Source organism: Schistocerca serialis, chromosome 2 (genome assembly GCF_023864345.2).
Source record: "Schistocerca serialis cubense isolate TAMUIC-IGC-003099 chromosome 2, iqSchSeri2.2, whole genome shotgun sequence".
Lineage (NCBI taxonomy): Eukaryota > Metazoa > Arthropoda > Insecta > Orthoptera > Acrididae > Schistocerca > Schistocerca serialis.
This window is the reverse complement of record NC_064639.1, coordinates 777,991,848-778,006,908: the sequence shown is the minus strand read 5'-3', so window position 1 is coordinate 778,006,908 and position 15,061 is coordinate 777,991,848. Positions and strand designations below refer to the sequence as shown.

General features: G+C 42.4%; 1 protein-coding gene across 1 annotated transcript in view; it reads right to left on the bottom strand.

Moving 5' to 3' along the window:
• Positions 1–15,061, bottom strand: part of LOC126455701 (ATP-binding cassette sub-family C member 4-like) — a 285,023-nt gene that overhangs the window by 138,390 nt on the left and 131,572 nt on the right. The window contains exon 6 of the mRNA XM_050091469.1: positions 9,633–9,789. Within this exon, the coding sequence (XP_049947426.1) occupies positions 9,633–9,789 (157 nt within the window). The remainder of the gene's footprint in view (positions 1–9,632; positions 9,790–15,061) is intronic.

Sequence of the window (15,061 nt, the reverse complement as noted above, 5' to 3'; positions counted from 1 at the left end):
CACTTCCCAGCAAATTAGGGACACTGTTGCTCCTGGGGTATCGGCGAGGACCATTCGCAACCGTCTCCATGAAGCTGGGCTACGGTCCCGCACACCGTTAGGCCGTCTTCCGCTCACGCCCCAACATCGTGCAGCCCGCCTCCAGTGGTGTCGCGACAGGCGTGAATGGAGGGACGAATGGAGACGTGTCGTCTTCAGCGATGAGAGTCGCTTCTGCCTTGGTGCCAATGATGGTCGTATGCGTGTTTGGCGCCGTGCAGGTGAGCGCCACAATCAGGACTGCATACGACCGAGGCACACAGGGCCAACACCCGGCATCATGGTGTGGGGAGCGATCTCCTACACTGGCCGTACACCACTGGTGATCGTCGAGGGGACACTGAATAGTGCACGGTACATCCAAACCGTCATCGAACCCATCGTTCTACCATTCCTAGACCGGCAAGGGAACTTGCTCTTCCAACAGGACAATGCACGTCCGCATGTATCCCGTGCCACCCAACGTGCTCTAGAAGGTGTAAGTCAACTGCCCTGGCCAGCAAGATCTCCGGATCTGTCCCCCATTGAGCATGTTTGGGACTGGATGAAGCGTCGTCTCACGCGGTCTGCACGTCCAGCACGAACGCTGGTCCAACTGAGGCGCCAGGTGGAAATGGCATGGCAAGCCGTTCCACAGGATTACATCCAGCATCTCTACGATCGTCTCCATGGGAGAATAGCAGCCTGCATTGCTGCGAAAGGTGGATATACACTGTACTAGTGCCGACATTGTGCATGCTCTGTTGCCTGTGTCTATGTGCCTGTGGTTCTGTCAGTGTGATCATGTGATGTATCTGACCCCAGGAATGTGTCAATAAAGTTTCCCCTTCCTGAGACAATGAATTCACGGTGTCCTTATTTCAATTTCCAGGAGTGTATTTTGCAAAGTCATAGAGGATTTGGAAGTCCTGGCACGGGAAGGTACTCTCTCAGCCTATTTGTCTGTTAGAATCAAGAGTATTGTGCTATATCATCCTGGGCTATAAAGAATCATGGTAAAATATTGAAAGCCCGCATCTCGTGGTCGTGCGGTAGCGTTCTCGCTTCCCACGCCCGGGTTCCCGGGTTCGATTCCCGGCGGGGTCAGGGATTTTCTCTGCCTCGTGATGGCTGGGTGTTGTGTGTTGTCCTTAGGTTAGTTAGGTTTAAGTAGTTCTAAGTTCTAGGGGACTTATGACCACAGCAGTTGAGTCCCATAGTGCTCAGAGCCATTTGAACCATTTAAAATATTGAAATGGCATCCATTTTTAGCCTGGGTCTAGACTGCCGATTAAAATCTGATTCCTGGATGACTGATGAGTCTCGTGCAGAGAACTGTTGTAGTTTTGTAATAGGTGGAAGCAGCAATGAGTAAACAAAGGGAATATGCTGAAACTTCGTGCTAGCGACATGGAAGGTCCACGTGCTTCGCAGTCAGTGTAAGATAACTCGTCCAGTAACACGATAGGCTATACGTGTAGAGATTACAAGATGCTATGAGAAGAGAGCGAACGACACCTGTTACCACATTAACATTGCTGGATGCTCAGTTCATTTTATTCAAGGATCATCCGGCAGGAGGAGCGAGTTTTCATACTAAGGCATGAACTTGTTGATTTTCTTAAGTCATTCGTGTTAGTTGTGGTTGGACAATACGGAAATATTTGACAAAAAGCCACGATTACACATTGTTTTAAACAGAGGTAACATGTTAGTATTTACAAATAGTGTTTCTAGACTTCTTCTGAACTAAGATGTTTCACCACACTATCGCGTTCTCCCAGAAATAGTATATGTAGGGCTTGCTGCAAAATCCGAGTTTCCGACACCACGAACGGGATCAGTGTCAACTACGTGACGTGACCTGTCTATGAAGTACTACGGAAAAATTTGGAAGCAAGATTATATGGTTCAAGGAGTCGTCAATTTTGAGATCGGATAAAGACGAGAGATGAAATTGGTCTCACCGTTGTGAACGAATCGTTCGCCTCAAACGATTAAGGTAAACAGGATAGCTATAATGAAGTTTGAATCTCATTTTACGCGCCTGGGGATGGGCAGAGCCTTAACCATTGAGTTGACTCAATGTACACTCTCACTTTTCCTCCTCCTGCCAGGAAAATACTGATCATACTTTTTCCATCACCGGTAATGGAACTGGACGTTTTCCGTTGGAGCGCTACCGCATAAGGGTGTATTAGTGACGGTTTCCATGAAGATGAATACGACTTGGTCGCTGACAGCGACAATTTACCGTTAGCAGAGATAAGTGATGGTACCGAAATGAAAAAGAGAGAAACTGCTTGCGGTAATGCAGTGGGTTGGTTAATAGAAGCGGTTAAGCGACTAGTCGCTGGCGTCTGTGGTTTCGGGGCAGTGTTGCTGTCTCGAAAGTAGAGACAGCGGATTCGAGTCCCGCCTCAAACATCGTCGTCGGATTAAATGAATCACTCCGTGCTACTGTGTGTGTGTGTGTGTGTGTGTGTGTGTGTGTGTTTCTGTGTGTGTGTGTGTGTGTGTGTGTGTGTGTGTGTGTGCGTGCGTGTGTGCGTGTGTGTGCGCGTGTGTAGAATCAGTAATGAGACGGGCTGTAATCACGAGATGGTAATTTGGTACAAATCTGCTAAAGAGAGTAATCGCATAAAATTTAATAATCGGCCGACCACATCTCTGAAACTACTCATCCTCTAACGACTTGCTGAGCTGGATGAATAGGTGCGTAGACGCAAACCTTTTTGTGTGTGTGTGTGTGTGTGTGTGTGTGTGTGTGAGTGTGTGTGTGTGTGTGTGTTTGTGTGGCTTCGGTTTCCCACATCACAATAGGTAAATACCAGGCTGGTACCCAAGACCTGCCTTGATCATGCCACTAGCGAACATTTAAAAAAACTTTCGCTCACATTCACATGAACACTTGGCGCCAACGCTTGTGGTACACGTTTCCGTTCCACGGGTAACGGGCTGGCGGCACGGAGGGCATTTGGCCCCTCCTTAAACTAACCATGCCAAATCCATTAATACCCATGCTGACCTTGCACCGATGCGGGACAAAGGCACAAGAAAAGGAAGAAGTGTGCATGTGGCTGTGTTTCATACGTGAGTGTATTATTGTTTCAGTGGCGAACATTTAGCGGATCCAGAGGGTACGGTATACTAGAATTCTTGAGTGTATTCTTCAGCACTGGCTTCGGTTTGTTTTTGAACATTTAGAACAGTTTTTCCGTAACTGAAATTTGGTACGATCGAGTGATGAGACAAACAGAATATCCGCGAACGCTATTTCATTCTACTGCCTCTTATATGTTGTTCTGAAACTGTAACAGTTGAACACTGTCAGGAAGTGTGAAGACGAAATATAATCCACCATACAGTGAAATGAATATTCAGAAAACAACCTCTGTGGCTAAACCAGCATAGGATATACTTGTTTTTCGTAAACGCTAGTCCAAAAAGGTACGCAGAAGAGCATCTGTGCTGTTCGGAAAGGAGAAAATTGAAGCTATGAGGCGGGTTCGTGTTTGCCGATTAGTATTGCAGATAAAAGTTAAGGCTCTGGTTTCGGCTGTTGGTTTGGTACACAGTTTCAGTGTCAAATAGTTTGAAAACATAATTTACACTTGAAACGTTTTTCTAACTGCGCGGCATGGCACACCTAAATTTTTACGAAATATTTCTAAATGGTCCGCAGCTCCTGGTCTCGCGGTAGCGTTCTCGTTTCCCGAGCACAGGGTCCCGGGCTCGATTCCCGGCGGGGTCAGGGTTTTCCACCTGCCCCGACATGACTGGGTGTTGTTGTGTCGTCTTCATCATCATCATTCATTCCCATTACGGTCTGAGGAAGGCAACGGCAAACCACCTCCAATAGGACCTAGCCTAGTACGGCGATGCGGGTCTCCCGCATCGTTCCCCTACGCTCTGTCAGGAAGCATGGGACTTCATTTCCATTTCCATTTGTAAATAAAATCAAGATGTTGCAGTACTCAAGGAGTGACTGATTGATGCCTTTGCGGTAAGCGAAATGTTAAGCGAACCAAAATCTTGCCTAGCTAAAGAAATGACGCAGTTGACAGTCAAATACTGATTCCTGTTAACACTGAAATTATGTTAAATATGTGGCATTAAGCTAGGCGAAGCCGTACTTGCTATCAGTTTGACAGTTTGAAATGGCAGAGATGCCGTCCTTCAGTACATCGACACATTATGTGCTTTCTATGGCAGCTGAATAACGTTGTGTTGGAGAAGAAGTACCCTCAAGTGAAACAGCATTCTATAACAGGAGCAAGCGCAATGGTGAGCGTTAAGAGACCCATGTACGTCATGGGAGCAAAATCGTCCTTTTGCTGCCAGATAAGAATTTTTCTGCGGGTCACGCGCTCATTAGTGAGCGGTGGAAACAACACGGGAATCACACACTGCTGCCTTCACCGAGGTTTTAGTAGTAGTGGTTTTCCGTTACCTTCCTCTGACTTGCATACGACGTGTTATGTTTCGCTGTAGGGAAGCTGGAGTAGTGCGGAATAGAGAAAGAAAGAGAGAAAAAAAAAGCATCGCATTGTTTGATGGGAGACCCTGAGGAAAGGATTTTCTTCTTCCGTGCACAAAGTGATTTTTCCACTCTGTATATGAGAGCCGTCTCATCACTCTGTTGCGTGTAGGTGACTGCAGTGGTGTAATGATTTTGTTGTGTGATGATGAGAGAAGGGAGAGGATGTCATACGGAACCGGCATATAAGCCTATTCCTCCCGAATAGCACCAAGAGGGCCGCCGCACTTTTCATCCCCATCCGACTCACGGATCACGGTTAACAGTGTCATATGCCCTCACTACAGGGGACACAATGGAAGTGTGATGGAATTTAGTTCAGAACAATGGTGCAAAGTCTGGTGACCAGGACCTTTCATCCATCACCTCTCCTCCCCTCGCCACCCAAATACCTGCAGTGAAGATTTCATCCACTGTCAGGATTCGAACCGGCTGCGTCAGAGTCGAACGACACCATGCAGGCGTGCGACCCCAGCTTTGGTAGTGGGGCGCTTCGCGAATGAACCACTGTAACCGGCCGCTGTGGCAGAGTGGTTCTAGGCCCTTCAGTCCTGAACCGCGCTGCTGCTACGGTCTCAGGTTCGAATCCTGCCTCGGGCATGGATGTGTGTGATGGCTTTAGTTTGGTTAGGTTTAAGTAGTTTTAAGTCTAGGGGACTGATGACCTCAGATGTTAAGTCCCATAGTGCTTAGAGCCATCTGAACCATTTTTTGAATGACTGTAACGTGCATATGTGTATGGCAATATGTTTGTGGTGTAGCGGATGAAACTCAGGTCTTCATAAAACCTATATCTTTTCGGTGAAAGAAAGGAACCGGTTACTGTATTTCTTTCTGTATGCAAGATTGTTTTAAAAATGCGAAAATTTTCGCGATAACGCTTTAAATTATAGGCTGAAACTTAGGAGTGGTATTATTACCGAAGAGATGCATGTCGTCCTCTATTTAAAAATGTGTATTTGTGCAAAAAGGTTACGAATTTACTGATAAAGGTCACAGTTTATACACCAGTCTCGTAAAAGTTCGTACGAAAGTTCGTTAAACATTAATTATTGCGCGTTTAATTTTTGTTCACGAAACGAACCTCTTCTTACGTAACCATTAACACCAGTAACAGTTTTCCCACTGGTGAGGGCGAAGGAATGTTTCAAACTCTGCCTTGAAAGGGAAACATTTTCAACGAAAAAAAAAAAAAACCTTTCACGCTGTGCAGCAAACATTTGTTGCTTGAATGTTTCAAATCGAGGTCTCTGTTGTCGGAAGAAAACTAAAGGAAGATCATGTGCCGCCAATTTTTAATTTTTCTCGTGTTTGGCACGTAAGAGAAAGAATAAAAACCTCCATTTCAGACAAATAGACATGAAGGTTTATCCGCATCGGACACTGAAATGTAAATGCATTGTACCTGTATTTATTACGATATGAATGTAAAGAAAATTGTAATGTACAAATTTCAATCGCTTAGACCTATAGTATTATTCCATCTGAAACTTTATTGCTAGATTTCGGTTTGGCTTGCATATAAAGCATGAGTGCTAGTGTAGCTGAATAAGAGGCACTATTATAAGGACAATAATAGTACGCAACACAGAGTACAACATCAGTAGCTGTGCTGGCGTATACATTTGTAGACCATAGTAGCAAATTTTTGTTAACCTGGCCGGCCGCGGTGGTCTCGCGGTTCTAGGCGCGCAGCCCGGAGCCATGCGACTGCTACGGTCGCAGGTTCGAATCCTGCCTCGGGCATGGATGTGTGTGATGTCCTTAGGTTTAAGTAGTTCTGAGTTCTTGGGGACTGATGACCACAGATGTTAAGTCCCATAGTGCCATTTGAAGCATTTTTTTTTTTTTTTTTTTTTGTTAATCTGCATGAATACTCACTACAAGGAGCATTTATGTTGATCCTCAGATCTAAAACTTATATGTATGACGAAGATTTTGAGGCGATAAAATGGTAATATTATACGACTCACTACAACATTTTTGTTAGTAATCAACTTTTCCCATGTGGTCTTCTTCTGCTCTCCAAACTGTTTCTGTATTTTACACGTATTTTTCAGATTTCTAGCAAACTGATACGTTGTCTTCCAGTCCTGCTTACTGAAGAAGCGGAATTCATTTAATAAATGGTAGTTCTGGCGATTGTAAAAATTATATACAGAAATAAACGCAGATAAAATGTTTACAACTTCGTTGATTATGTTTTTACCTGGCTGAATGTTAAAAATATAATCCAAGTATTCATTATTTCGCAGAAAATATGTTGCTACATACGTAATATGAAAATAACAGGTCGCCCATGGCTAAAATCAATGCTTGATTTCAGCTAGAAATCAGAATATGTATAATTTTCAGTTTCAGAATGCATAGTGTTTGATTTTATTACACCCATCAAAAGGCTTTGATGCTGGTATTAAAGCACAGCAGATACAAGGGTGTACATGGTGTATGAGTTTCTATGGTTTATTTTCTGAATTGATTTTTAGCCACTAATTGGGACATACACTATGTGCTCAAAAGTATCTGTACACCTGGCTGAAAATGATTTACAGGTTCGTGGCGCCCTCCATTCTGTAATGATAGAATTCAATATGGTGTTGGCCCACCCTTATTCTTGATGATAGCTTCCACACTCACAGGCATACGTTCAATCAGGTGCTGGAGGGTTTCTTAGGAATGGCAGCCCATTCTTCACGCAGTGCTGCACAAAGGTGTTCTATAGGATACAGGTCAGGACTCTGCGCAGACCAATCCATTACAGAGTTGTTATTATTGTGTAACCACTCCGCCACAGACCGTGCATTACGAACAGGTGCTCGATCGTTTTGAAAGATGCAATCGCCATCCCCGAATTGCTCTTCAACATTGGGAAGCAAGAAGGCGCTCAAATCAATGTAGGCCTGTGCTGTGGTAGTGTCACGCAAAACAACAAGGGATGCAAGCCCCCTCCATATAAAACACGACCACACTATAACACCACCGCCACAGAATTTTACTGTCGGCACTACACACTCTGGCAGATGACGTTCACCGGGCATTCGACATACCAATACCCTGCCATCGGATCGCCACATTGCGTACCGTGATTCGACACTCCACGCAAAGATTTTTACCTGTTCAATCGTCCAATGTTTACGCTTCTTACACCAAGTAAAGCGTCGTTTGGCACTTACCGACGTGATGTTTGGCTCATGAGCAGCCGCTCGACCATGAAATTCAAGTTTTCTCACCTGCCGCCTAAATTTCATAGTACTTGAAGTGGATCCTGATGCAGTTTGGAATTCCTGTGTGATGGTCTGGATACATGTCTGCCTATTACGACCCTCTTCAACTGTCGGCCGTCTCTGTCAGTGAGCAGACGAGGTCGGCCTGTACGCTTTTGTGCTGTAAGTGTCCCTTGACGTTTCCACTTCATTCACACATCGGAAACAGTGAACCTAGGGATATTTAAGAGTGTGGAAATCTTGCGTACAGGCATATGACACAAGTGACACTCAATCACTCGACCACGTTCGAAGTCAGTGAGTTCCGTGGAGAGCCCCATTCTGCTCTCTCATGATGTCTAATGACTACTGAGGTCGTTGATATGGATTACATGGCAGTAGGTGGCAATACGATGTACCTAATATGAAAAACGTATGTTTCTGGGGATGTCCGGATACTTTTGATCACATAGTGTACGTTTACTGTCTCTAATGTCATGGTCCTTTTTCAGTAGCTCTTCTGAAATGAATGCTACTTATACCGGCATGTATACCATTATCTGTAAGACCATAGGACAGAAGGCGACGTTACACTTTTGACATCTTCCATGTCACATACTTATACTATCTCTGAATCGCCCAGAGCAATAACCTCACTTGATTGTGACGCTAGCCTCATCAAAATCCTAGTATGCCCATACTTAACTAGATTTCCATAGTTTCCCTATGTCTCCAAGTCAATGGCTGATTTCTGTCCAGTTTATTGTGAAACTGAGTTCGTCACCTTCTCTGAAGACATCACTATCGACGCGACGTTAAGCTTCCAACGTGAAACTTTCTATCTGCATCTGAACGAAAACGGCTGTGAACCTTCCTGACAGCTTAAAATCATGTGAAAGACAGGAACACGAACTCGATGAAAGGTGTGTGTCCGGGTCCTGATTCGGACCAATGTTTTAAGCTCTTATGGAGATATGTTTGTAAAGTTGTGGACAACTTGACGTATGCGCTAGAACGAAATATATTTTCGATTTTTTGGTAAACCAATTAATCCTTTTGTTATTTATTTTGTATAAGGAGGTAAGATGGAAATAAATGCGAACTATGAGTGCGAAATTTCGTACCAAATTTGGTTCTTCACATCAGTATTAGTGAACACTATACTACGACATGTCACGTAAATACTTTAACTGCCTCGCCAGACAGATTGTGAAGGTTATAGAGTTCTCTCCCAAAACCAAAATAAAATCTATGTGGTTTAAGGGAATATGATGTTATCGAGACAGTAGCATAAATTTAATACAAGAAACTTTGGCGGGAAAGCTGAATAATTGCGAAAAATCCATTCGGGAAGTAACGTGGCTCTGTCGACGATTATTTTCTGGAAACACAGGCAGTAGCTTAAAAACGGCAGGAGACCGAAATAGCGGACAGCAAGATAATCCTATAAAAATCCAGAAAACCTTTTTCGTCCACTAACATCGCTTAAGGAAGTGACGATTATCTAGGTTGACAAAAAAGAGTAGAAGGAGTATATAAAGTTGACATATGAAATAGTGAATATCTGGGAGAATAAAACTTTACATTGAGGATGTTACATATAAACAAAATAACTTTCGGTTTCAAAAATTTGTTCTGCTCCGCAGGGCTTATTTCTGAAGCCTGTGACGCATTTGTAGCTACAGATTACAACGCATACTTGCAGTATAGCATTAACTTCATTAAATCCACATATAAGCCAGCTGATACGACAGCAAAATTTTGTTATTAATTTAAAAGAAAGATGCTGCATTCATATAACAATGGACATCTTAGTTGCTAAGGACAGTTACATTATGGAACACTACTCACAAATGTAAAGAAATACTCACTTTCTTGCCATCTCTATAAGACTGGCGAAAGGTTTCTCCCAGGCATACATTTTTATAACTTGCATGCCAGAAATGACCTCTTCTGTAAGACGCACTCTCTTATCTGTTTTCTCTGCCGTCTGTTCACGGTAGTGAGACGACAGTTTCCCCATGTACGCTGAAAGTCACACAACTAAAATTAAAATACAAGAAGATGTACTACTAAAGCGTAATATTTAACAATGTTTTTTAAAAAGCAACCTGAAATGCAACAGATTAATATACGTTATTCAGTAAATGTTAGTTGGGGCATATGCAGTAAGAGCTTCATTGAAATATGAGCTAATACAATAACAGAAGGTCGCAGCAATACTGTTTATAGCGAGTTAATGAAAAATTGATGAGAAACCTCTCAAAAATAAAAATTTTAAAGGTCTGCGTTGTTTCAGTTTGTGATAGTTAGATTGGCAATACGAATTTTTGAAATAATGAAGTATAACAACTTAAAAAATGAATACATGATTCAGCACAATGTTAAGGACGGCTCTTATAGTTTGTGCTATTACTCTGTCACGCAAATTCACGTTAACGTTGGATAGGTACGGAACACTGCACACGTTACTGTTACTAGCAACCTTGTTTTGGCACGTACCACTGTTTACATGCATACAACTTGACAAAGTTGTCATTAGTGAGAACCTGAAATTAGAGATGGAGCTGCCATATGTCTGTTTATCATGAAACTATCAACTAATATGAGTCGAGTCTCCATAAGCTTTAACTGTACCCGGCACTCGCAAAGAGAGTTTTTAAAATTGTTAAACTGGGAGAATGAAGAAGGAATACTGATTAATGAAGCCTAAGTGGATCACATTCGTTTATCCGGTGATATTTTACCGGTTACCTGTGAGCAGATAGGTTTCAGTCAACGAATGGAAGAACTTAATAGAGCAAGTTGGACAGTAGATTTGAAATTCTGTTGTAATAAGACTAACATAATGTTCAATGAACACGTCGAAAAGAAAAGAGTAGCAGTTTACAGAATGTAGCTATGGACCCAGTTGATGATTTTTTTGCATTCGGGCAGCTGAAGACAATGACTAAATGGACACCTGAAGGAAGAAACATAACAGTAAAAACGGCCTGGTGTGTTCTTGGTAATTAAATAGGGTTTCAAAACCAAGATTCCAATACGTCCAATCATGAAGTATTTGCTGTGTGTATTGGGTCACGGACGATTCAATGTCTGAGTGTTGTTGAGCGAACAACTGACAGATGCAAATCTGACATTACTAAGAAGAGACAGCGGAACAGCCTGGTGTGCATTCGGTAATTTAAATAGGAGTTTCAAAACTAAGCTTCCTGGCCGAGCGGTTCTAGGCGCTACATTTTGGAACCGCGCGACTGCTACGGTCGCAGGTTCGGATCCTGCCTCGGGCATGGATATATGTGATGACCTTAGGTTAGTTAGGTTTAAGTAGTTGTAAGTTCTAGGGGACTGATGCCTCAGAAGTTAAGTCGCATAGTGCTCAGAGCCATTTTTGAACTGTGTTGTTGTGGTCTTCAGTCTTGAGACTGGTTTGATGCAGCTCTCCATGCTACTCTATCCTGTGCAAGCTTTTTCATCTCCCAGTACCTACTGCAACCTACATCCTTCTGAATCTGCTTAGTGTATTCATCTCTTGGTCTCCCTCTACGATTTTTACCCTCTACGCTGCCCTCCAATACTAAATTGGTGATCCCTTGATGCCTCAGAACATGTCCTACCAACCGATCCCTTCTTCTGGTCAAGTTGTGCCACAAACTTCTCTTCTCCCCAATCCTATTCAATAGTTCCTCATTAGTTATGTGATCTACCCATCAAATCTTCAGCATTCTTCTGTAGCACCACATTTCGAAAGCTTCTATTCTCTTCTTGTCCAAACTATTTATCGTCCACGTTTCACTTCCATACATGGCTACACTCCATACAAATACTTTCAGAAATGACTTCCTGACACTTACATCTATACTCGATGTTAACAAATTTCTCTTCTTCAGAAACGCTTTCCTTGCCATTGCCAGTCTACATTTCATATCCTCTCTACTTCGACCATCATCAGTTATTTTGCTCCCCAAATAGCAAAACTCCTTTACTACTTTAAGTGTCTCGTTTCCTAATCTAATTCCCTCAGCATCACCCGACTTAATTAGACTACATTCCATTATCCTTGTTTTGCTTTTGTTGATGTTCATCTTATATCCTCCTTTCAAGACACTGTCCATTCCATTCAACTGCTCTTCCAAGTCCTTTACTGTCTCTGACAGAATTACAATGTCATCGGCGAACCTCTAAGTTTTTATTTCTTCTCCACGAATTTTAATGCCTACTCCGAATTTTTCTTTTGTTTCCTTTACTGCTTGCTCAATATACAGATTGAATAACATCGGGGAGAGGCTACAACCCTGTCTTACTCCCTTCCCAACCACTGCTTCACTTTCATGTCCCTCGACTCTTATAACTGCCATCTGCTTTCTGTACAAATTGTAAATAGCCTTTCGCTCCCTGTATTTTACCCCTGCCACCTTTAGAATTAGAAAGAGAGTATTCCAGTCAACATTGTCAAAAGCTTTCTCTAAGTCTACAAATGCAAGAAACGTAGGTTTGCCTTTCCTTAATCTTTCTTCTAAGATAAGTCGTAAGGTCAGTATTGCCTCACGTGTTCCAGTGTTTCTACGGAATCCAAACTGATCTTTCCCGAGGTTGGCTTCTACTAGTTTTTCCAATCGTCTGTAAAGAATTCGTGTTAGTATTTTGCAGCTGTGACTTATTAAACCGATAGTTCGGTAATTTTCACATCTGTCAACACCTGCTTTCTTTGGGATTGGAATTATTATATTCTTCTTGAAGTCTGAGGGTATTTCGCTTGTTTCATACATCTTGCTCACCAGATGGTAGAGTTTTGTCAGGACTGGCTCTCCCAAGGCCGTCAGTAGTTCCAATGGAATGTTGTCTACTCCGGGGGCCTTGTTTTGACTCAGGTCTTTCAGTGCTCTGTCAAACTCTTCACGCAGTATCATATCTCCCATTTCATCTTCATCTACATCCTCTTCCATTTCCATAATATTGTCCTCAAGTACATCGCCCTTGTGTAGACCCTCTATATACTCCTTCCACCTTTCTGCTTTCCCTTCTTTGCTTAGAACTGGGTTTCCATCTGAGCTCTTGATATTCATACAAGTCGTTCTCTTATCTCCAAAGGTATCTTTAATTTTCCTGTAGGCAGTATATATCTTACCCCTAGTGAGATAGGCCTCTACATCCTTACATTTGTCCTCTAGCCATCCCTGCTTAGCCATTTTGCACTTCCTGTCGATCTCATTTTTGAGACGTTTGTATTCCTTTTTGCCTGCTTCATTTACTGCATTTTTATATTTTCTCCTTTCATCAATTAAATTCAATATTTCTTCTGTTACCCAAGGATTTCTACTAGCCCTCGTTTTTTTACCTACTTGATCCTCTGCTGCCTTCGCTACTTCATCCCTCAAAGCTACCCATTCTTCTTCTACTGTATTTCTTTCCCCCATTCCTGTCAATTGTTCCCTTATTCTCTCCCTGAAACTCTGTACAACCTCTGGTTCTTTCAGTTTATCCAGGTCCCATCTCCTTAAATTCCCACCTTTTTGCAGTTTCTTCAGTTTTAATCTACAGGTCATTCATTTTTGAACTAAGCTTCTGATTTGTCAATCAGGAAATACGTGTTGTGTGTACTGCGCCATGGACGATTCAAAATCTGAGTCTTGTTTAGGAAACAGTTGAGAGACGCAAATCGGATATTACTAAGAAGAGACAGGGGAACTAAGAGAGAGCAGACTTATTATTAATATGCGTTACACGGCAGAACTGGGTTCTTCAGACTCTGCCTTACATTTAATCAGACATGCTTAGTACATTTAATTTATAGTAACAAAATAGGTAGTACAGTTATGTGTGTCTTATTAACAATGAGTTTAATAATTTTCTCATGACATAACATTCCTGTCGAGTGCAAGTAATGACACACTAGTAGAAATTCACGGCCGTAGTACGGAAGGGACAGTACCTGTTACAGAAAGAAGGTTGATGACTAGTCCGGGGAAAAGAGAAATAATGGATTAAAGTTTGCAAATGAGATGAAAAGGAAAAAGTGAAATAAATAGGAAAACTGTATTATCAGGAAAACTGTATTATTATTATTATTATTATTATTATTAAATATTCGTTCGCAGTTGGACAGAAAGAAAAGTTGACATCTGCCGGGAGGAAACATACGCCGATGATAATAAGTAAAGCTTTAATTTCTTAATTTGTCAGTGCACCTGAACTTGTATGTGTGATAGATTATTAGAACGATGATAACATCGACAGTTAAGTATATATTTAACAACATTTTACGATGTAATAAGTGTCGTACTCATCAGATCTTGTGGGACTCTCACAGTCAAAAGGCTGCATTTTGAGTCGGATAGTTTTACATTCTGACAGAATGTAACAATAAATATTTTATACAGTTAACGGCAACTATGATGTCTTTTAAGAAATATTGTATGACTGTGAATCCCAACCATGAGATATTAATCACATGAGAAGTTAAGTAAGGCTTTACTCTTCATCTCTACGCAGCGGCCGGCCGCGGTGGTCTAGCGGTTCTAGGCGCTCAGTCCGGAACCGCGCGACTGCTACGGTCGCAGGTTCGAATCCTGCCTCGGGCATGGATGTGTGTGATGTCCTTAGGTTAGTTAGGTTTAAGTAGTTCTAAGTTCTAGGGGACTGATGACCACAGCTGTTAAGTGCCATAGTGCTCAGAGCCATTTGAACCATTTGAACCTACGCAGCGCGGTTATGGATCAGATGCAGGTTAATGGAGTGGGTAGTTTGTCCCTGAGTCGTATAACTGAAAGAGAGAAGGAGATGGAGAAAGATTTAGTGTTATGAATAGGTACAGCCAAGAAGCTAGATGTATCATATCTCGTACTGAAGTTATGGAGTTACGGCAGGGTCGTGAAACGCGAGGAGAACACTAGTGGCTAAAAAATCGAAACGTGTGAAAATAACATCGCGGATCTGACGACTGCAACGAAAATAAAGAGAATGGGAGGGATATGTAGCCAATCGAATGGGTTGTAAATGAGCCAGGGAATTTGTTCGCTGGATTCCAAGAGAGAAGTGGAGGTTGGATAAATGACTTTAGAAACCACGCAGAAGGAACATGGATACGAGTAACTGGTTTTCAATGCACAGAAACATCAGGATGGCGACGTTGTTAAATTTTGGACCACAAGCAACAACACAAATGTCTGTACGTGATTTCAATGGTCCTTTAACCTATTTGCAAGAAAAGCAGACCATTATGGATCCTTAAGATGGTGCACAGGAGATGATGCCGTGATTCATGTAGTAAAGGAAATGGGCATGAAGAAAGGTTGGTTTT